Source organism: Mastacembelus armatus, chromosome 8, assembly GCF_900324485.2.
Source record: "Mastacembelus armatus chromosome 8, fMasArm1.2, whole genome shotgun sequence".
Lineage (NCBI taxonomy): Eukaryota > Metazoa > Chordata > Actinopteri > Synbranchiformes > Mastacembelidae > Mastacembelus > Mastacembelus armatus.
Window position 1 is genome coordinate 7,564,307 of NC_046640.1, and position 22,755 is coordinate 7,587,061.

Consider the following 22,755-nt stretch of genomic DNA (forward strand, 5'->3'; position numbering starts at 1 on the left):
ATAAGTAGGACATTTTTATGGAGGCAGAACTACACGGGCTCATTGATGCAAAAAAAGTGAATGGTGTCACTGCAAATACCATCCTCTGTGATAGAGAAGGGTGAGGATATTGACTTTAAACCCTGACCAAAATATACCCCCTCCCCCACCCAACTCTCTATCTCTCCCACTCCCCTGGGGGGGTTTGTCACTTCCTTGAGTTATGTGTACTGGGATATTGGACCTGAGCTCTATAGCAGACGCATTAAGATATGCTGGCCAAACAAGCCCCATTCCTTTGGTTTCTATATATACTTATGGAGGTATGGGCAAGGGAAGAGGGAGCATGGCCGGCACAGCCTGATAATTGCTTGAGGATGTAATACATGTGAGAGATGCCGAGCGGCGTGATCTCGTATGCATACACAGGATCTCCGGGCTGCTATTCCTAGCATAAATAACACTGGACCTGTCCTTGGGGAAAGAGAGATAAAGAAATAAATTCAAAAAAGGAATTGAGGGCAAAATTAATCCTTTGGACATTCACCCGACTGTGGTTACCCCCTTTATCTCTTTTTTTATCATGCACAAATAATTAGCTTACAAGAGGGGAGAGTGGAGCCACCATTTTTCAAAGCAGACAAACATATTGAATGCAAATTGCCAAAGCTTCATAGGAAATAGATTGTTTATTAATGGCCTGGTAGGTTCATTATAAAGCACACAGGGTGCGGGAGAGAGAGGCATCATGGGTAATGGCTTTGTAGGGCACAAACAATAAATGCTTGTTACGGCGGAGGAGGCAGGTTTATCCGGTGCTCAATCTTGTCTGGCAGGGGGCTGAGTGCAGCAGCATCGCTGGTTCCAGGGCCCCCTGCATGCCTGTATACGAGCCCAAACTACTCCCAGGTATGAATGGGAATCGATAGTATTCATGCCTCAACACCCAGCCAGGGAGCCTGTCTCCTTTATGAATGGAAAGCTGTGGAGCTTAGTACACTCTATTAAATGAACAGCTGGATGAGTAGCACTCGGCTGGTCACACCTCCACAGGCTTCACCTGTCCATGGTAGGTGGTTAGGAGACTGATACTGCAGTAATGCAGCAGCACTGTGCATATTTTTCTGGTGGCTTGCTGGAATTCTTGGTTTAGAGTTTGAAATTATCCTCTAGATACTAACAAAGATAATCAAATATGAGCAAAAACACCTAAAATAAGATTTTTTTTTTCTTTGCAGTTTTATATTTGAACTTTCCAAAACTTCTACCCAACTGACCTTAAAGGATAGGCCTGTCTGTATTCTGTATAACTATTTTCAACAAAACTTAAGGATTTGAGCTGCATTATTTCCTAACAAATGTGAAACTGACTTTCCCACATACACTATTCTGCAAGCTGACATACTCAACAGAGCATCAAATTTGAATTAATCAGACACACAAAATATTCCCCAGCAAGGATGCAATTTAGTCCTGTTTAAGTGATGATTAGCTATTAGTCATTAGTTATTTTAGGCAAATCCTGAGCCAGATAATGTTGAAAGATGGAAGACATACTGTTGATTTTGGTTGTTTGTTGACAATGATAAAAAATACTGGCCAATTTGAACTTCATCCTGGCTTCATTATTTAACTGCTGTTTGTCCACTGCTCGACATATGAGGTGAAAGCAGCGTCAGCCTCCAAATTCCTTTTAAGTAAACTATATTTATATTCATATTCATCACAGAAAACATTATTCTTATCCTGAATAGCATGTTTAAAACCTAATCATAATACTTGAGTGATGCAAGATCTTTTTAATCAACACCCCGGCTTCAAAGAGGACCAGGTCCCTAAACAAGTGGTTTCAATTCCACAAGCTTGAGAACCTGCAGCCTGTTGGTGGATTAAGTGAATTGTGAAACAGCTCAATAATTAATTGATTTACAGGGCTAATGATTCACAACTTGGGTTAGAGCTGCAACAACAAAAACAATAGGGAGGGAGGGAGACCAAGAAAGAGAGGCATGGTGGATTCAGCTCTCCAGGACCAGGCTTAGAGACCACTACTCGCAGCCAATGTACACACTACACTAATGCCATCATTAGGAAACAGAAGAAGTACATGGTAATGAAGCAGCTGGCGTTCTAGTTCACTTACCTTGGATCCTCGCTCATTAAAGATAATCTCCACATCTAAAATCTTTCCAAATTGCTGCAGAGAGAAAAGAAAAACAGATGAGGAGAGCAGGGCAGAGATGGAGTTAGAAAGCTTCACTGGCTGTGAATTCATGAGAAGGACGACTGGAGAAAGAGAAAATCATTAAGGCAATATGGAAATGTTACTTTTGTGAGGAAATGGTGGTCAATTTGCATTTGTTAGCTCAGCAAACAGCTCTTGAAGCTTGCTGGCTTGCTTTAAAAAACTCCTAGCTTTTATGCATTTTTGTATTTCAATCAATACCTCATGAAATGAGATCACAGCATTTGTAAAAATACTGGATCTTTGATTACATATCGGCATTTCTTGTGTTTTTTTGTTTGTTTATTTTAACAAAGAGAAAATAAGAAGCATCAGATGATATTTTGATGTTATGAGATATGGAACACCCTCCGACTGCAGTCTCCTGAGCAGATAAGGCAGAGCTCTGACGTGGAGAGTTTGGTGGGATCACTTCTGGCTCTACCTTTCTGCCTTTCTGTCCTTTTTTGTGCCTCTCTCTTGTATTCTTTATTCTCTCTTCCGCTCTTTGTTTGTGAGCTCTCACGGTCAAGAGGACCTAAGGGCCGGTCCCCAGGGGTTAACATGCTCCAGCCTTTCGATTTAACAGGCCTGCCTTTGGATCATTAGAAAACAGAGGAATGAAAGTAAACTGTAAGTTCCTCTAATGAGTGGAGTGAGAGTGACTTTTAATTGCTGTCTACAATGGCCATATTATTTCATTAAAAGTAATTACCCTGTCAAGCGGTCCGCGTCGCCTTCATTTCAGCACAACAGGGAAGAAATGGGCCTTCCATGTGGTCGACGCTCAATGGGAATGGATGGATCGTTTGACTGAGCCACTAATAGGGGTTAGGAGGAGCTGGCTATTATCTGGCTGGAGTGAGTGGATTGGGCTTGAGGAGCTGAGGGTTTATGGGTTGGGGAAAAACATATGTCCCCTCCCACTTGAAAGGCTAAAACAACGACCTCGCCACACCAAGTTAAAAAAGAGAAAACAAAGGCTTAGTTATTTAGAACCTCCTCTGTTTCAGCAGGGTGTTTCACTTCCCCTATATATCTGTTCTTCTTGAACAGATTCCATAGATCCTGTCCTCACATCTGCTTCATATGGCGCTCAGCTCCATTGATTTGAATGGGAAGCATTGGCTCGATCACACACACAAGCATTTATATCCCAGCGTGATGCCCCTTTCTCGCCTGAGATGACAATGCTTCCCCCACGCAATGTGCAGATGCTAATTGTTTTAACCGAGCGTAATGGGCTTGTGGCGTCGATTAATTAGTTTCAGAGGAAGTCGTCTTTGTGGATTTCCACATGGCGCAGGGGACTGCTCGCTGCTCACCAGTGATCTCATGCACTTCTATCCCCACCCACCCACTCTCACACACACACACACACACACACACACACACACACAGGCACAGAAACAGCTGCATCAGCAGCAGCGATAAACAATAGCTTCAATGGGAGGAGTCTCCAGTGGGAGGAAGAGGGAGAGGCTGACGTCATCCAAGAGGCTGCAGCTATGCCCACTGCATCTATAGACTATCAAAACATTACAACCCTAATAAGAAAATAAAAGCATAAACAGAAGCATCTGCAAGTTAAAAGACTATACCAGTGGTTTGGCATGTTATATTTGATTTAATACATACACTTTATTTTACATACATTTCCACTGACCATTTTGCAAATTATGCTGCTACATTTAAGACATTTGAATTTTTTATTCCATCGTTTTCCATTCATTTCTCTTTCCACAGAGCCTCCATTACATTATTGTTATTAAGGAATGCTGCAGAGACTTGCCAAATTGTTCTGCACTTACAATACATTATGGGAAAATAGAAATTGGATTACACTGGTAAAACGAGTTCCAAAAGTGTGGTATTTTGACATTTACACAGAAATGAACAGAAACCATTGGCTGCCTCAAACTAGAGAAAAACACACATATTGAAAAATGTATAGGATATGTGGAAAAATGTAAATCATAGATGATTCACAGTTGTGGAGCTACACTGGTATGGGCCTTTGATACAGTGTGTGCTTTGCTGCCTTTTTCTTAAATGAAATTATGATATGCTGTATTTCCTAAGCCTTTGGGCCTCAGAGTGTGGAAACACCAAACAAGACTGAGGCCACTACGCCAGCACCTTTGATTAGCTTGAATCTCTTTAAGCTCTTCAGAAACCTATAATTACGCTACAGCAGGTCTGTGTACTCAAACAGTAGAGTGCTAGTGTTCAGCACAGCAGTCAGTGTGACAGCAGGATGGGGGGAGGGCAGAGGTCTGATTGCTCCAGGGAAGGCTGTGAGAGCCCTTACATGCACCGAGGGAAACACTGCTGAAGAACCCAGTCGCACATATGAGGGCACCCTCAAGCAGCGCAGCATGGGCGCCACTCGCGCTTGGAGTGTTTTCATTTCCCCCACACTTGCTAGCTCTCAGAGATCACAGTTTCTAATTACTGATTATGGTCCACTGTGGTCGTCCTAATGAGCCCTTCATTCAGCGCCTCGTTAAAGACTCACAGGTTTCTCCATGCTCTAACCCTGTGGCGCGCAGGGTGAGTCTCAGGCCCTCCCTTCTTGTTTTAGGGTGCCAGCTCCAAAGCTTTCTACTAGGGTTGAAACCTTTGCTGCCATCATGAGAGAGGACCTTTCTGTACAGCGAGAGAGCAGATGGCATACCTGACAGGGCTTTGCTTTGCTGTTTCTAGTGGGCCATGTAGCTCCTCCACTCTCCTTCACCTCTGTCTTCCTGCATGTCTGTGGGTTTCACTCATGCGTAACAGTAATGGCGAATTGAGCCAGTGGCGCTCCAGAAGCCATTAGAGTTAGAGGGATGAGGCTTTGCACATGCTGATCACACAAAGACCCATTGTCGAAGACATGTCAGAGGGTGGAGCGGACCAGCTATTTCTGTGCCAAGCTCTACCTAAGACAATCAATCCCACAATCCTATACTATGCCAAACATCATAAAGTGTGTGTGTGTGTGATGGGGAGGTGTAGGGAAAAGAACCAAAGGAACAAGAAGGAACGGCAACACGTGGGTGAGGAGGGTGATTGAAGGGGACTGGGTGGGCTGCGATCAATTTTGTATCGTATATCTGCATACACCAGCCAGGCACACAAAGCCTCCGAGCTAATTACTGAGGTGATTTGGATTCCACACAACCTGCACCAGAGCTGGGAACAATAAAGCCAACAATCAGAAAGACAGAGAAAGAGAGAGACAGAGAGAGAGAGAGAGAGAGAGCGAGATCGAGAGAGAGAGAGAGAGAGAGAGAGAGAGAGAGAGAGAGAGAGAGAGAGAGCTGCCATGTTCTCTGCAATTTATAAAGACACAGCCAGGACTCTCGAGTAATTAATATCATCAGCTGGATGTTGTCTTCATAACGACGAGAATTAACGCCTCTGGGTTCTAATGGTCCAATTAGCGCATAACATTTAAAGTACATTTTTGGCAATTGTCTCCATTCAGATCGTTATTGAATTGGGGATGTTTGGTTCAATTCTTATTGAAGCTTTTGTGAGACACAAGGGTGAGCTGTTGAACCATTCATTGCCTCATTAATTGGGCAGGAAAGAAAGAGAGAATTTCTGTTGAAGACCTTTGGGATACTGTTATGCAGTGTGATTGCATTTGTCTGTAGCTGACCGCTCTGTATGTTTAGCCTCTGAACAAATATCCAACAAAAATAATTTCATCAGTGCTGATTTCAGCAGACAGCTGGATGTTCTGGAAGTCTAAAGGCCACTTTAGACGCTTTTCAATACTGTCAACAAAACAATCCTAAAAAAAAAGCTTGATGTGTGTGTATTGCTACTGACCACCATTCCTATTGTTTGTAACATCTTCTTTGCCAAGTTAATTGCTGGGAGCTGGGGTCACAGCAACATTGGTAAAAAGAATTCTGACAGGGTGAGCCAAGCCTTTTTGGGTGAGCATATAAGAATGAGTTGTAAAATGTTCCATATTTCAGCTAACCTCCACCTGGGGTCTGAACTGCAATGCAGCAGCAAGTTTCTTTCTCACACATCAACACTTGATTGTGACTGATTGTGCTGATTTTCTCTACTTTTCTACAATTTTCCCCTAACTATATAGTTGCCACTGTAGTTGCTAGATGACAGTTTAAGCAGCGGTCACACTCTTTTAAATATGTGACCTTTGATGTGTGGATTAACTTCAATGCTTATTTTTCTTGATGCTTATTAAGCCTGTGGTTCTAGTCCATAAATGTGTAATAATTTCTGCATAGGCACCATCTTTCAGTTTTACCACTAAATAAAGTTTAGATCATCTGTAAACTCTGTTTCGAACCTGTCTGGACACCTGACTGCTTTTGTGTCAGACTTTTTTTGTCCTGTGATTACTGTGTTTCCTGTTCATAGCAATTAACTTGGCAAATACACCACAATCATAACAAATCCAAAAGGGTCAAGCACACAAAAAAATAATAGCCAAATTGTAAAGTGCAATTTTCCTTCCAGGTACTCACCCCAAACATTTGCCTTAGGTCAGGGTCCCGGAAACGGAAGGGAATGTTGGAGACATGTAACCTTTTGGGCTGCTGCTTCTCTGAAGAGTCTGAGTGCTGGAGCTGGAGCTGCTGAGAGCCCTCTGTTTGCGTCACATCATCTGTCTGCCAGAGGGAAACAAACATAGAAAAGACACAAGCTGCTCATTAGCTGCTACAATATACTGTACCTCCTGGTCCTGACGTATGTGGAGGGAGGGGGGACTGAAATAGGAGGATGATAGGGTACAGGGTAGGGGTGGGAGGCCTGGCTGACTAACTTACTCAGCGGCTGCCATTTTTCAATTCAAAAATAAAGCCAAAGCGATAAACAGCCGATGACTTATGGTGTCAAATCTTAGGTTGTGCATTACAAATCCACTTATTAATCTCTTGCACTTAGCTCTTGAGCAACACGGAAGATTGAAGGCGCTGACAAAAAGGCGTGGATATAGATCCCACGGAGCCCTGACATGTCTAGACTAAAGACACATTATTGGTGACGTTTGCACACAGCCATCAGAGTGCGAGGCCTAAAGCCCTCAGCATTGTTGTTTCCATCATTATGCGAATGGTATGCTGACATTTCTATATAAATGATGTGTCTGATGTCAATGACAAATTTCACTTGTTTCGCTCTGTGACACCTGTGATGGATTTCGCTGAGGTTGCTAGCAGCTTGTCTGTTTAGATGTACTTTGTTTTTGAGGCTGTTTCTTTTTCTAATGTATTTATTTTCTGTATTTTGTTATCCTCTCTTACATGTAATGTGGGTCATGTCTGCCTGCAAAGGTGCCTGTAATTTGGCCCTGTGTGGTGTTTTTCAAAACACATTTGTCTGTTACACATGTTGTCTGTTGCAAGTTGTTTCTGACCTGCTATATTTATGCAGGGGGACCAAAGAGTCCAGCTACTAGCTCTAACTGCCCAAAGTTTTAAACAAAAAAAGCTTCCCAGCACCTCTAATTCTGCAAACAAACAAGATCCACAAGCTGGGTGCTGTGACTTCACTGCCTGAGACATATTAAAAGCTGTCCTTATCTGACAACCCCCCTTTAAAGCTGGAGGCACTGAACAGAGGCACAGCTCAGATAAATCAGCTGTTGTTAGTCAAGAAATACCAGCACTTAAAAAGCACATCACAATACTGTCACTTTTGCTGCTGAGAAAAGACAGTAATTACTCTCTTGACCACAAGAGGTCACCCATCAAGAAAATGTCAGTGTTTTGAACAAATAACCAGTCCTGTGTATTCTAGTGGGGACAGTCTTCATTTTGAATAAAATAAACAAAAAAGTGGACACTTTGCTGGGGACAAAATATAGAAAGACAGAGAGGAGTGGGAAATGAGAGAGTGGAAGCGGTGGATATTGAGCACAAAGACTGTTTGAATGTGATATGTAAACTGTAAGGTCTCCCGGGAAGTGCTCTCTGAGCATGGAAAACATACAGACACAATCGTGTACTGAGATACAGAAGCGAATAGGGAGCAGGTTGCTGTTAGAGTACGAACGGTTCAAATGACACACACACACACACACACACACACACACACACACACACACACACACACACGATAACCCTCATCCTGTTCTGAGGCAGTCAGATGGCTGCAGGCCTCTCTTAGTGATACATTTCCCGCCATTTAGGAAATGGGGTAGGGATTTATTCATTATAATTCATCATCACAGTATTATCATTATCATCATGATCGTAATGATGATCGTCTTTATTATTCTCATTATCATAATCACAATCTCCACTGTAATGGCTGTCATTTATTTGGTTTTTATGGCCCATTCTGAGACGGTGACATACATTGTTAACAGTGACAGTTGTTTGATTCAAGGTCCCACTTTGTCTCCCCTGCAGCCATTCAGGTAGGGCAGGTTGGTGGCAGCTTCCTAAGTCCCGTGTGAGCTTGACAGCATCCAGACCAGAGGTTAACAAGTGGCGAAGGACACGGGAGCCAGAAAATGCACTGAGCTGGCCGGCCAGCAAGGAGTGGATTTGTGACCGAGAGAGATGGGCGGAGGGGTCTTAACTCTGCTGTGTCCTCCCTCGCTGGAGGTTAATAGCCTGAGTAGCCATGTTGGGCCCTCGGGGTGACACATTGCAGACAGATGCTGGGACCGTGGAGGGTGACAAGGTACCAGAGCCCCGCGGGTCAATCTGTTTCATCGGTCACACGTGACACTATCGACCTTTAGCGTATGTTACCAGACTACTGAGCACCCCTGTCCTCCAGCTCTTGCTGTCTGGCTTTTTATCACGGCAGGCGCAGTCGCGTGTTTGCAAACATCCAGATTAACTTTCACTCGGCGCTCAGACAGGCCAGCAGCATGCTGACATCAGGGGCAAATACACATACAGAGAACACAAATGCTGAATTGCTGACTCCCAAGCACCCCAGACTGCATCCTACTAACTCAATAAGTTGGAGTGTCACTGAGATCCAGGATGCCTGCCTCTGCACGCCACTCCTGAGGCTCCAACCTGCCTGCCTGGTTGTGAGATGGTGGTGTTGCAGTGAAAAATAATTACCTCCGTATTACCATAGGAGGCCACCTTCAGTGGCACTTTACTGTCCCGACAGCTGCTGTCACAGGGAAGAGAAGGAGGTGGGATGCAAAACACGCAGTCACCGCCAAAGCCAGCAAAGCGGAGAGTGAGAGAGCTGTCAACTCAGGCAACTCTGTGCCTTCCTGTTCAGTCATTTCTCTGAAAGAATACCTTGCTGTTATTTGCAAATCGCCTGCAAAGTGCTCTGCTCAGCACTTTCCTCCTCCTCGCAGAGTGGCATTACAAGAGCATAATTGAAACTATCTGATTGGAGTGCTGCCAAGCAGGTAGATTACATCCGATTAAATGGGGGGTACTGAGTCTTCGCACACAAGAATTATAATGCCCAAGATTTAATTCATTATTTTCCTGTCCCACTACTGTTTGTTTTCTTTTTCTAAAGAAGCAGCAAATATATCCTCTCCATCACCTGAGACAGCAGGGAATGTGAAAGGAATGAGCGTGGAGTAGAGGGGCTGTCCCCACTTCCTCCCCTTGTTTCATTTAAAGTAGTGAAAGGCAGAGGAGTTATTTTGGGCATTCAGGCGACAGTAAAATTCACATTCATTGTCTATCTAGACAGTGTGATTGGCAGTTGGAACAGTTTGGATAGCCATGAACCTTTCCTACATGAAACGTCAGTACAAAATAGGAATCCCATTCTCCTTTCATTTAAAAAAGTCAAAGGGGGTTTTTTTGCTATGTACATTTGCTACAACGCCAAATGACAGGCTCTGGCAGGATCATGGGTATTGTAGTATTTAAAGCTACCCTACATCCCAAACTGACTTCTCTGAAATAAACTTGATTCAGTCCCACTAGACCACCAAAAGTGGATTAATCCACCACTAAAATAGTTCCCAAGAAATGTGCTATTTCCCTCTGACTTGCTGTTAATGTCTAGATGTTTTAGGAAATCAGTGAGTCTTTTTAAAACTGAACTACTGTCCATATTTATGAAGTGTGCCAGTAGTGGTTTTAAATTTTAGGAACCACTGGGTCTGGAGCTAAGAACCAGACAGTGTAGGGAGGTCAGAAAGTTTGGAGATACTTCAGGGGATTTGTTGACAACAGGAAAAACCTAGACTGACAATAGCCTTATGCTTTAAATTATCCAGGAGAGTTTTTATGATGAGGGACAGCTATAGCTATAGGATCGCTATATTATCTCTGAAATGAGAGTTTACACTGGGGTAAAATCAGCAGCTCCTCCCACTTACTGATAACGCAGACATAACTCTTTTAATGGTGGCATACATGCTGCCATCAGCACCGCCTCTGAAAGCTACACCCTGGTGAAGTCTCAATTTCTTTAAACACAGCTCACGATGACAGAGTGCGTGTGCATGTATCCATGAATATTAGCACGTGCTCGCCCCTGTTTTCTGCATGCCACTGTGTGTTCGTGAGTGCGTGTGTGTGTCTATGTTATCACAGTTACCCAGAATACCCTTTGGAAAGTCTTCATGCCGCTGACATGGACTGTGAAAAATCTGGAATTGAGTGCTGCCCTAACGCCACTGCCTTAATTTGTTATCTGAAAAGAGAATGATTACTCATGAAATTCAACCAAACCTCAGACTATTTGAACTGAGCCAGATAACGAGCTCAGTTTTTTTTCTCCAGCAGAGCTCCCTGGCAGCCCTCTGCTACCCTCATCTCTAAGGATTTGGAGAAAAGTTGGGGGCTGCCTCTCTTCCTCAAGTTGCCTGCTTTCAAGTCAGCATGTTTGAACATGGCACAGAGCAAGGTCCCAAAGGTCTGGCTCTGGACAACGCCACCTTCCCAGTATAGATGGGGGACTAGTAGAAACAGACAGAAACACAGAGGAAAGTGAAGATAGTCCCTGTGCCTCATTAAAACATACACACTCTCCGTTCTCTGCAGGGAATTCACAAAGAATCCATACGTTTCACTGAATTTTCTCTCTCTCGACTCTTTTTAAGTCTTTAAGTCGAGAAGATGTGCAGAGTAAAGCATCGTCGTGGGGTAGAGGAGCTGAGCGCAGCAGAGTTGAGCCGAGGGAGGAGGGTGAGGGGGAGAATTGCAGCAAGTAGCTGATCTGCTCCCTCAATCTGTGTTTCTGCAGGGTGCCCTAATCAAAGGCACCGGGGCCCGTCTGTGGCACCCAGAGCAAACAGGCTGGGTCTGTCATTAAAGCTGGGGAACACAGCAGTGGGCGACACTACACCAGCGGCCCCCGAGGATTAGACTGTCTGTTTACGCCCCACTAATCTCATCCCTCTGTCCTCCCTAAGAAAAGATGGGTGGAAGTGGGGAGAGTGTGGATGCAGAGAATGAAGAGGGAGAAAAGCAGGGATGGCACAAGAAGGGAAGAGCATGAAGGAAAGCAAGGCGAGTCCTCATCTCTCCATGGCCACCATCTCTGGGCTTTCTTCACAGCGGGTGAACAGATGAAATGAAATCAGATGCGAAATGGAGAGAGAGGGGAGCCAGCGAGAGATAGTGAGTGGAGGAGTGGTGTACGGTGTCAGAGGGGGAAGGAGGAGGAGGAGGCTGAACCTCCTGCCAAGTCTCTTTTCACTTTAAACTCTCTTGTGTGTCAGCCATTACTGTAAGTGCGGTACATAATCATGGAGCAGTTGGAGAGCGTCACACAAATCTTCAAATCAAACATTGCTGCATTACAGGCTGATGATAATACGCTACGCAATGCTATTGCTCTGCTTGTGCCGTATAAGCAGTTTCCCGCCACCAAATGTTCGTAGCTGTGCAGTAATTGTGAGGCTTGGAAAATGGAGTTATTAGCAGTGTTCTTTATGAGTGACCCAGATCCCTCTCATGAGAGCTGTGGCCTCGCCATGACCTCTCTCAGCAGGTGTTTCTACACTAGAGGAGAAAAGAAGGTATGAAGATCTTATTGTTTCATCTCTGCCAGCGTTATCTGTCTTTCTAGATGTGTGTCTGAAGTTTGTCTAAGCCGTCCTGCCTTTTATCTACATCTGCCTGTTGTGAAGGTAAATCCCAGGTCAAGGCATTTTATACAAGAGTATCAATACACAAGAACGAAATGTAGAACACATCTTTTCAAATTTAACTCACATCCAGGCTGTTTATTTCAATCTGAAGCACTGTCAGGAGGTTGTTTACTTGGCATATAACATATGAATTCTTATGGTGAGGTGAAAGTTGATGAAAAAAGGAGTACAACCAGGTCCTGGCCCAATTTCACAGAGCCATGCCTTACGTTTAAAGGAGCGTCCCAAACATTTGGACACAGTTACAGATAATTAGCTGATTTTACAAAACAACAGCTGGTTTTGGCTGGTTGAGTTTTTTTTTTTTTTTTTTTTTTTTTCCTCCTTTAACTGAGGCCCGACAGATGAGGGAGGGAGGGTGTGTCCTCCGTTCAGAGATCTTGAATCATTCATGTCTACAGCATGAAAACTGACCTTCACACAAATAAATAAAACAGCTTAGGTTTACATGTTTTTAGGGAGACCCAGATGGAAATGCACTTTCATTTTCAGAGAAAAATTTCAATCAAATTCACCTCAGTTGACATCAAAGCCTTCTGCTGCTCACTAATGTGTAGAACTGTGCCTCTCAAGCTGACTCTCAACACAAGAAAGGTCATTTTTTGTGTCTGTGATGCAAAAAACATCCAAATTGTAAGGTAAAAAAGGAAAAATGCCATGGAAAATGACTGGCATGTGGTTGGGGTTTTAAAAGTATGCCACTGCAACAGAAGCACCAGATAAATTATTAATTATTACTAAATCCCTTGAAGTAATCTGCTGACACACCTTGCTGGAAACCATGTATAACTACATAATATTATGATTAATTCAAAGTATAATTAAAGGTATAATTATTAGTAATACATTACCATTTTGATTTTAAAACTTTGTGGGAATATTATGGCCATATGCTTTTAGTACTGCACTGATGAGAAGACTAACCTCTAAACTGCTTTTAATGATGTCTGCAACTTTCATTATATTTTAGTTTTTATGTTATGGCACAAAACAGGAAGTAGACAATGCAGATGTTGCTAAAAGTTCAGCTTTGAGGCAGCGGTAGACAATGATAAATGTGAACATATTAGAGTGTTTAAAAAAAGGAAAGATTAAGCGAAACAAGAATGAGGGAGGAGCAACCAGTATGTAAGTAAAATACTGATGATATATTACTTGCTGACAGTGTGCTGAGGACAGTGTTGGCAGATGATGGAGGACACTGACCGGTGCGGTCGTGGTGGCGGTGATGGCAGGCGTGCTGCTGTCAGTGCCGGCCGGTTCGCTGTGTGTCTGTGTGGTCGTGTAGAGGGTCATAGCGTGCTCAGGAACCCGACTCTGCCCGGTGTAGTCCTGTGTTGGGAGCGGGTGCGGTGCCGCAAACTCTGCAGGGATGCCATTCTGTGGGGGAGGTGGGTACTGGGCTGGGGTGTACGGCTGGGCCATCGCTTCTGGGGGGTTGGTGGCCTCTTGGTTACCCTGAGAGAGACACATAACAGGAGGCAAGTGTTAGATAGATAAAAGTACACTGCATGGAAGATATTTGGGGTTCCCAGTTGCCCTGATTTGGAAGGCAACAAGGGAGGGTTGTCCTGCAAACCAACTAAGTCAGGGGGAAACAGCCATCATATCACAGCTCAGCTCAGATTAGAGCGTTCTTTGATCATTGCTAATGAACACAGTTTATATTGTAGAGCATGGCTCGCTGTTGGAGGGGCAAGAGTCAGGGGGAATCTCAATTGCACTTGTGGCAAAGCACAAGAGGAAAGATCAATTAATTGATAAAATTTTGATTAGGGTCTTTGATTTCAATGACAGGTCTGTTAAACCAGCAGCTGCTCCCTCTCCAAGCTCCCTCACTTTTAACACCAACCTGCATCTCACTTTATGAGCCTTTCTACCGCTCAATATCCCTGTCTTTGTTTCTGTCTCAGAGTATCATCTGGAGTTTTTCAATACAGGTGGCAAATAAATGCCTGAGTTTTAGTAACAGCACTGTTCTGTCCTTCTTCTGATATCTCTCTGAAATCTCAAACGCACCAAGGTTTAAATCTAAGTAGCCATTACAAGAATGTTGTCAAAATAAAAAACAGCAATATTTGAATTAAAAAGAAAATACCAAGACTGTGATCAAGCATGTGGTGCCACCTTTACTTGACTGAAATACATTTCAGTCAGTATTCAGAAAAAGTTTCACAGTGAGCCTTAGTCTTATACGCACATGACTGTCATCCTTTCGTTTTCTTCCAGAACACACAGCATGTGGTACCTAGACCACATATGTTTTTTAGTCTCTGCTCCTGACTTAAGTGATAGATGGCCCTTTACAATGAAGCAGTTTCACAGACACTTTGTCTCGTGTGGATGCTTGAGATGATGAGCTGGAGAAATAATGGACTTTTCTGGCTTGTGCACATTGTTAAACTCAGTAATGGCTGGACTACAGAAGTGCGTGTCTTATTGTTGCGTAGCACTAGGCTCTGTGAATTCAGACTAATGAGCAGAACAGTGAGATCGGTGCTGCTGGAGCGGATATCCATCCCAACATTAAAAACAAGGGAAAAGGTGAGACAATAACACTGAAATCCAATAACACCCCCTGCAAATACCCTCAACCAAATTTAAAGATACAGATCATGCGAGCCCAATGCATAACTCTTTCGATAAGAGAGAAGGAGGAAAAAGCACACAATAGCAGCCAGAAGTAAGGGTTTATGATTGGAGAAAAACAATAACAGTAAACAGATAGAGACATTTCTGTCTCTTCCTTTACAAGCTGGCTGGGGATGGTAAGATAGGAGATAAATGTATTTTATTCTTTTTGCTGCTGTGGTGTTTGGCCTCCTTCTGTTGCTTTGCACAGAACACTCTCTGGGCAGGAGGAGGCTGTGGTTTTAATGAGAGAGCTGAGTAACACTATGCTGTAAATGTAGTGGAAATAATTCTACTCTGACGTGTTGGCAAACAAACCTCGGCCTAAACTGTGCTCTGCCAATTAAGGAAATGCTCCATTATCTAAATGAATACAGAGAGATGCCTTGAGAGGGGAGAAGGATTGACCAGCCTCTTGCAGCCCTGCTGGGCCCTAAGGCTGCAAGTGCTGTAGGAGTGGACACTCACTCCTGCCTGACCTAATCCTCCTCCTCTTTTTCATTATACTGTGTTTCTATCGCCTCTGTCTCTCCCTCAATCCCTGCTCCCCTTTCCCTTTCATGCTCATCTCTTCTCCCCCCTCTTTTTATGCAGAAACTTTTTTTAATCTCTACCCCTGTGCTCTACTTTTCCTTTCCCTCCAGTCATGGCATTATATAACACACTTGCAGTGCGGGGCATCCTAATTCAAGGAAGCTCTTGATGTTGGCAATTTTCAACTTCTAAGCACCCATTTTAAAAGGAGAATGGGGTTTGTTACCTTAAAAAAAAGGATGCACCTTCTGGTATGACAGCTGAAGGTACTACCACATCCTGTGTTCTCTTTTTAACAAGCCCGTGCAAACCATCAACACATTGGTACACCACAGTCCAGCAGAGACAGAAAGCTCAGCAGCCTCGAAACAAGAAGGTGCTGTGTTTGACTGCATGTCAAACACTGTTCATGTCATTAAGGAGATCAAAGCTTCAGTTAAGTCTTACAGTCCCTGTCAAGACCGCTGCCTATGGTCCAGATCAGTGATGTTAAGGGTTTGCTGAGGAGTGTATTTATATAATGCACAGGTTATGAGAACAGAAACATCATCATAAAAACATCAAATCCTACTTTCAAATTTCAAAATAAGTCCTTACACTAAATTTTGAGAATCCTCAGGGTGCTGTCCAGGTTACTCTGAGCTAATCTGGGATACTGTGGCACCTTAGGCTGTCGAAATAAACACATACTGCTCTGTAGTTTTTTGCACACTAAAGGCTGCAGTGCAGAGGAGTCCAGGAAAACAATGCAGGGTTGTGCAGCAAAAAGGCCTGTGCAGCGGTGATTTTCAGTGCAAAATGTTATTTCATACACAGCCGTTCCGGGTTTAGGTGTGTGACAAACCTTAATACTTAAACAGGACTTTCTGGATCACATATCTTCACTGGTAGCAGCACACCAACCTGTATCCCCTACCAACATGTTGCTACTTTTGAGTTTCTGATCAATGTGTGCACAGACGTGTTCGCAGCCGAACCTACAACATTAGCAAATGCTAAAAATAAAAGTGAAAATCTGGAGATAAAAACCAACAATACTTTGTGACACTCTTACATGATATTTTGGTGCTTTGTTCTCTCTGATATTGTTCTGCTGGAAGAGAGGTAAGGCTTTAGTTTCTTGTTTGACTGTGTTTGACAGTTGCTTGGTTTAGATAAATCTATGATTTATTTACTTTCCTCACTGTTCAGTGCTGTTTCCTTTTCATGCCTCAGTTCTGCATTAGTTATGACATGTTCTGCTAAACTTGTTAAGTCATCATCTGGCTTTGAGTGCCCCTCTGCGCTCGGGTCAGAATCTGAATTGTTACACACACAGGGCACACAGCCCAATGTATCTGTGTCAGGTCTGTTGCTACATAAGCCTTACACAAGTGCAGAGGACTGAGACAGAGCCAAGTGACACACAAACAGGATAACAGCCCGGAGCTTGGTATCGGAGAAAGAAAACTACTAAAAGTGTTGTAGCACCATGCCGCTGCTATTTCAAAGGGCAGCAAGGCAAAAGCAAGGAGGCGGAGAGTACAGGCCTCATTAGTGAAACACAAAGTAACACTGGCTCTCGTATGATCTTCGCCTTTCTCTGATGTATGTGACAAACGAGTTATTCAACTGGAAATGAACTGGGAGAAGAAAAAAGGTCCATGCAAATTAGGGGAGTTGTACTTGTCCCAGTGCAACCACGCGTCCTTTTTGCTGGGGCTGATTCGTCGTTGTCAAGATAATCCAGATAATCCATGGCACCTAAGTGCTCCATGACGAACCAGTCAGTGTCTCACTCTACTGAAGAAGATTGCTGATCATTATTACTGTGAATAAGTGCTATGAGTTGTTGTTATATTGTGATCCCAGCGAGTCTTTCTCTACATGGAGGCCGGTTTATGGGAAAAGAGCAGGTCCCTTTGCGGCATGGCAGCAAAGAATAAAGGCAACCAGAGTCAGCAGCCTTTATTGATCTCCCATCCTTTCTATTCCACTTTCCCTCTTTCCCTCTATCTCTCCTTTCACCCCTTCTACTCCTATTACTGAAGAGCAATAAAAAACACTATCTCTAATCTTAAGCACTCTCCTTGTGTAAAATTGGATTGGAAACCCTTACTTAAGGAGATCACTCTTGGAGTAGAGTTTTTGTTTTTACAGTCAGCATCAGGAGCCAAAGAGGTCAGCAAGGCCTCGTGGCAATGCCCACTGCTGAGGCTGGCAGTCTGAGAGAAAGTTCCAGTACTCAGAGAGAGACAGAGCCTTTCACTGGTGCTAACCCCTGTGTAGATGGTCAAGGCTGTGTTCTACCTCTGCAGGTACAACGACTTGGCTGCTGGCCAGCGAGCCATGATCCACTTTAGCAGCTCTGGGAGGGACAGTGTTGAGAGGCCAAGAGGAGATGGGCTGTGCAAATATAGGAGCTGTTAGGAGGAACTCATATCGGTAGAGTGCTGCACTGACTCATAAGTGCTATGGAGGGTCAAAGAGCACCATGAAGGCAAAATAGAGCAGGGGACTAATTACGCTGCATTGAATCCGGAGGGAAATCACTCAAATGGGATCGTGCTGATCAATCTTAGCGATAGGAGCTATGATGGAGTGGGCAGCTTTATGGCTTCATCTCACACATACACACCTTGCATCATTTCTCAGCAAAGGCCTTCCAACTTTTCATGGTTCCTACTGTATGACACCAATAGTCTGACCAAGAAATATTCATCCTGCTTCTAAACACTGTAATTTAAACAGATTTATGAACAGCTCGAGAAGCCTAACCTTAATACAACATATTGCTGTCTCATTCCTTCTTGGAAAATGTACACAAGCATCTTGCTTTGTCAGAATACAGATGACCTAACAATTTTTAAGTGAATCTTGTGGTTCTTCTTGTCTTAAAAATTGTTCTGGTCTCTTCCAAAGCACCATACACTGAGTGTTCCCTGCTAGTACAATGCTCATTTGGTTTTAATGACTGTCAGACAGTGACAGTGGCAAACTTGTGACAAATCCCGCTGAGCCGTCACAGCACAAACCCGAGCAGAGTTTATAGTGAAAAGTGTAAGGCAGCTCAGCAGAGGCCAACGAACAGCAATCAGTTGATGCAACACAAACGAAACACTGAGTGGTTTTCAGCCAGCTGCATGAAAGCCTCTTGTTGTCCCTAGCTCTGTTGCTGATGCTCGGTTAATTGTAGCCTTGCACACAGACAGCCAGGCAGGCAGGCGAAAACATGGCCTAAGATGATTTCCACAGGCAACTGGCATTCATTTTGTCTTGAAGGCGCATAAATAAATGCTGTCTAGCTGGGTCCATTTTAATTAGGCGAGCCACATGATCTTACTCCAACTCTCTCTGTTAACACTCACCAGAGGCTGCGGCATGTGTTAATTACCACCACATGCCACCCAGTGAATCCAAGGTGATCCGGAAAAGAGAAACTCAAAAGAGGTAAATAACAACAACAAAACATCATCTCATGATGAGGCACATATTTGGTGCAACCACTTTTGCCCTCCCCCTAGTCAACCAATTACAGCACAATGCCGGGAGTGAGAGACCATGGAGATATGGAGAAGCAGCCCAATTTAATGCAGATTCACAGCACACCCCCACCTCAACTAAAACTCGATCTTCCTCACCACCACAGTACGTTTATGATTTCAAATAGGCTGGGGAGAGGGTTATTGTTTTGTCTCACATTTCCTCCCTTGCAAACTCCCATCTTTCCATTTTTCCACCTCATTTGTGGAAAAATCAATTCATGAAAATAAACACTCTGTTTCTTCGCTCCACGTCCAAGTCAATTTAGATTTTGTGCATGTTTCTGCCACTCTTTTCCGAGAGGCTTAATCGTTTTCACATGTCACATATGTTTCATCCCCTCTAACGTGATTTTTCCTCGTTATTGGGAGCACTTATTTGCTCCACAGCCTTGGATGGAGGTATTAGAAAGAGAGTTCATTTTCTCCAATCCCTTGCTGATTTCTTCATTACATTGCAGCGGAGGCGCTGCACACCGAGCCTCATACCAAGATGGGACTGCTCTTAGCGCTGCGACTGCAAGTGTTACTATACCTCAGAGACGTTGGAGCGCCACTTAATAAACAGAGTAGACAGAGGATCACTTTGAACTCCTGTGACATGTAATGAACCTGTCTGTCTCAGCCGCAGCTCTGTCTGGGCTCAGGCGCTGCGCAGTAGAAATGCAGATAAATAAATAAATAAACAAGAACACATCCAAATAAGCCTAGAGGCCCTGTGAAAAAGCCATCAGTTACACATGGTTAGACTCATAGCATTTTGCCAACGCCATAAGAGGAGATAATTGTCTGTTTCAGTGCTGTTGCCTCTTTTGTTGCATAACAGATATTTACATCTGGGACTAATTACTCCAGACTGGGTGTCAAAATTTGGATTAACTTGTGCGATGCATCCAGTTTGGTGTTTGGATTCTTTCATTAATGAGAACAGACACTGCGCTGCTCTGACCCCTTCAAAAACACACAAAAAGAGCTTTTCCTACTACTTTTCCTCACGGATTTTTGTTGTTCTAAAGTTGTCAGAACAAAATGATATTGACATATATTCTATTAAAAATCCTCCCAAACTCAACAACTCCCTTGAGATTGCTATTGATCATGAAGATGAAGACCTGAACAAAATGAAAATTGATAACTGAACAGTGGGATGTTCTGTCATTCTGGTCATATAAACCTGTGAATCAATTCCACAGTGTCATCATTCCAGTGGACAGCTCTTCAGACTACAAATGAGCCCCTTGAAATTCTTCAGGGGATAAAAATGCCAACATTTGTTTTAGAATCAGCTGATGGTCATGTTAATTCAGTCTTTTTTCACATGTGAGGGTTATAATACCGGGGCCAGAGTTCCTCGTGGGGACAAAATGTCATTACTTAAGCATGCAGGAATCTCGACATGACATTCCTTGACCGCTGTGACAATGCAAACATATGCAAATGAACGAGAGTGCCACTCTTGTTATGACCCTGTCACAGAGATTCTGACACCTCCCACTGGACCCCGAGCATGTTAGAAAAGGTGGAAAACTGAGAAAAACAGACAAATGCAAAAAAAAGCTACAACAATAGCCAAATTGTAGGAGGAGCAAGGGTGTAATGCAGTTTTGTGCTATCGCTGCTTCTCCCTTTCTTATGACTCTTTGTAATTTATCGTTCGTTCTTTCCACTGGCCCTTTTGCATCACTGAATCTTTTTTTTTTTTTTTTGTCTTTGCTCTGCAGTGGAAAGAGGGACAGGTTTACATGGGTGGGATTCTTTGAAGTGAAAATGCCGACTACTCCCTGCTGTAGCCAAAGCTCATCTAATCAGGGGCTAATTCCAGTTATTAAGATTTGAGAGATAACTTTGATTCATCACAGTCCATCTACCCCAATCGGTTAATCACTGTCGTGCTAAGCTCTTTTTTAGTCATCCTTTTGTTTCCGCTCCCTCTGGCACGCAGAGAGGGGGAATAAGAGAGATAGAAGAGAAGGAAAGGGAGAAGATATTAACAATATTAATGACCCGTGATTCTCGTCTCCTTAATGAGAAGGGTTATTAACTGTGATTATCCATGATGAAATGGTGGTAATTCTTGAAAGCTTGAGAAAACTTGTTCAATCGCTTGTCTGCTGATTTGCTCCTGTGATGTTTAAGAAAGAAAAAGGTTAGTGCGGTGAGAAAGAAAGAAAGAGAACTTGGAGGATAAAGAGGAAGGGGCAACCTGGGGAAATGGAGATGCTCGCAGCAGGATGCTGGGAGGGATTTTTTCTTTTTTTTTTTTTTTTTTTTTTTAGAGGCAACTGTCTCCAGTCCCTGTACTGCTGCATTTCAGACAGTTAAAATCTCTCTTCTTCACAGAGATAAATTCAAATTCTGAAGTGTTTCTGCGTCTTAAAACCCTTGGCATCATGTCTCTTCACACGTCCTCTACATGATGTGTCTTCCGATGCCTAACGAGTGGGCCAACATACGCACCCAGTCGCCCATCTGCTGGTTGACACTGCTGAATGGCTGTTTGAACACCTATGCCGCACTCGCAAGATCCCTGATACAGCATTTCCCTCACTCACCATTTTTTCCTTCCAATTATACGAAGTTGCATGCTTGTGGAGTCCCTGTCGGCTCCATGATTCCCTCAACGGAAGGGACGGGGAGGTGGGGAGGGGTTGCTGTCTGGTGAATCATTGATGTGCAGTCAGACTGTTTCATTGTGTGTGTGTGGGTGGGGTGTGTGTGTGTGTGTGTTGGGGTGTTGTGTGTGTGTGTGTTGGTGGGGGTTAGCAGCAGACAGATAACAATCCTGCATTATGCATGTCTGTCCCTTGTGAGGAGTTGAATGTGGGGTGGCGGGTGGATGGAGGGGGACAGGAATGAGCCGCTCTCTCTTATCCCCAGGGACAAATCTTGATAGAAAAAAGGTAGGTGTGGACCTACGTGAGCACTACCTGACCTCTTCAGACATGCCTATTTAGCTCAACAAACTCAAACTGTGATGGCTGCCGTTGCATACAACTGCACAGACAACTGCAGATGAACAACTCACTGATGCACAAGAAATAAGTTCAGGAAACAGCCCCGTTATGAAGCCTGTTCTGTGGTAATAATGCTAACGGGCTGGTGTGGCAGATTTGCCAACTTATTTGTTAGATGTTCTTTTTAAAAGCATCTCTGGGAATTTAGGTCTGGGCCATGCGAAATGCTATCACCCTCCTAAAATTACACTGTATCACAGAAACACCTGCTGGGCCCATTTTAGATAATAATCCCATTTCTACATGCCAGTACAGCTCTCAAACGGGAGAAATTGGATTGTTTGCATTACTGACCTGTGGAGCAAGGCAGTCTGGGAAAAGCAACAGCCTTGAGGCTTTATTAGATTCAATCGGTCCTTCATAAACAAAACCTAACTTTTCAAAAAGGTAAAAAAATCTGTTAAATGTGGGTAAGCCAGCACTTTGTGGACACACTCCATTTATTTTCTCCAATTAAATCTCTTTAATTGGATTGAGAGCTGGCACCTGGTCTACACTCTGTCAACCACACAATTCACAATAATTGATGTCAGAGACTGTGGTGTGTGTGTGTGTGTGTGTGTGTGTGCGTGTGTGTGTGGGATTTAGAGCATGTCTCACTACTCCACAATTTCACTGTGATCAATTTATCAATGGCTCGCCTCGCTGTCCACCAACGTCCAATGCACTGAGATGGGAAATGCCTTCACACTTTGGGGTGCAAGCCAATGTGCAGCCACATATACACACAAACACACACACGCACACACGCACACACACACACTATCCATCCATACAAGC

At 43.7% G+C, this 22,755-nt stretch overlaps 1 protein-coding gene across 2 annotated transcripts in view; it reads right to left on the reverse strand.

Annotated features, from left to right (window-relative positions):
* Window positions 1-22,755, reverse strand: part of LOC113141149 (RNA binding protein fox-1 homolog 3-like) — a 346,664-nt gene that overhangs the window by 19,986 nt on the left and 303,923 nt on the right. For both annotated transcript variants that reach the window (XM_026325390.1, XM_026325389.1), the window contains exons 6-8: window positions 13,482-13,733; window positions 6,697-6,840; window positions 2,123-2,176 (exon numbers count right to left, since the gene is read on the reverse strand). In XM_026325390.1, coding sequence (XP_026181175.1) covers window positions 2,123-2,176; window positions 6,697-6,840; window positions 13,482-13,733 — 450 coding nt within the window. The remainder of the gene's footprint in view (window positions 1-2,122; window positions 2,177-6,696; window positions 6,841-13,481; window positions 13,734-22,755) is intronic.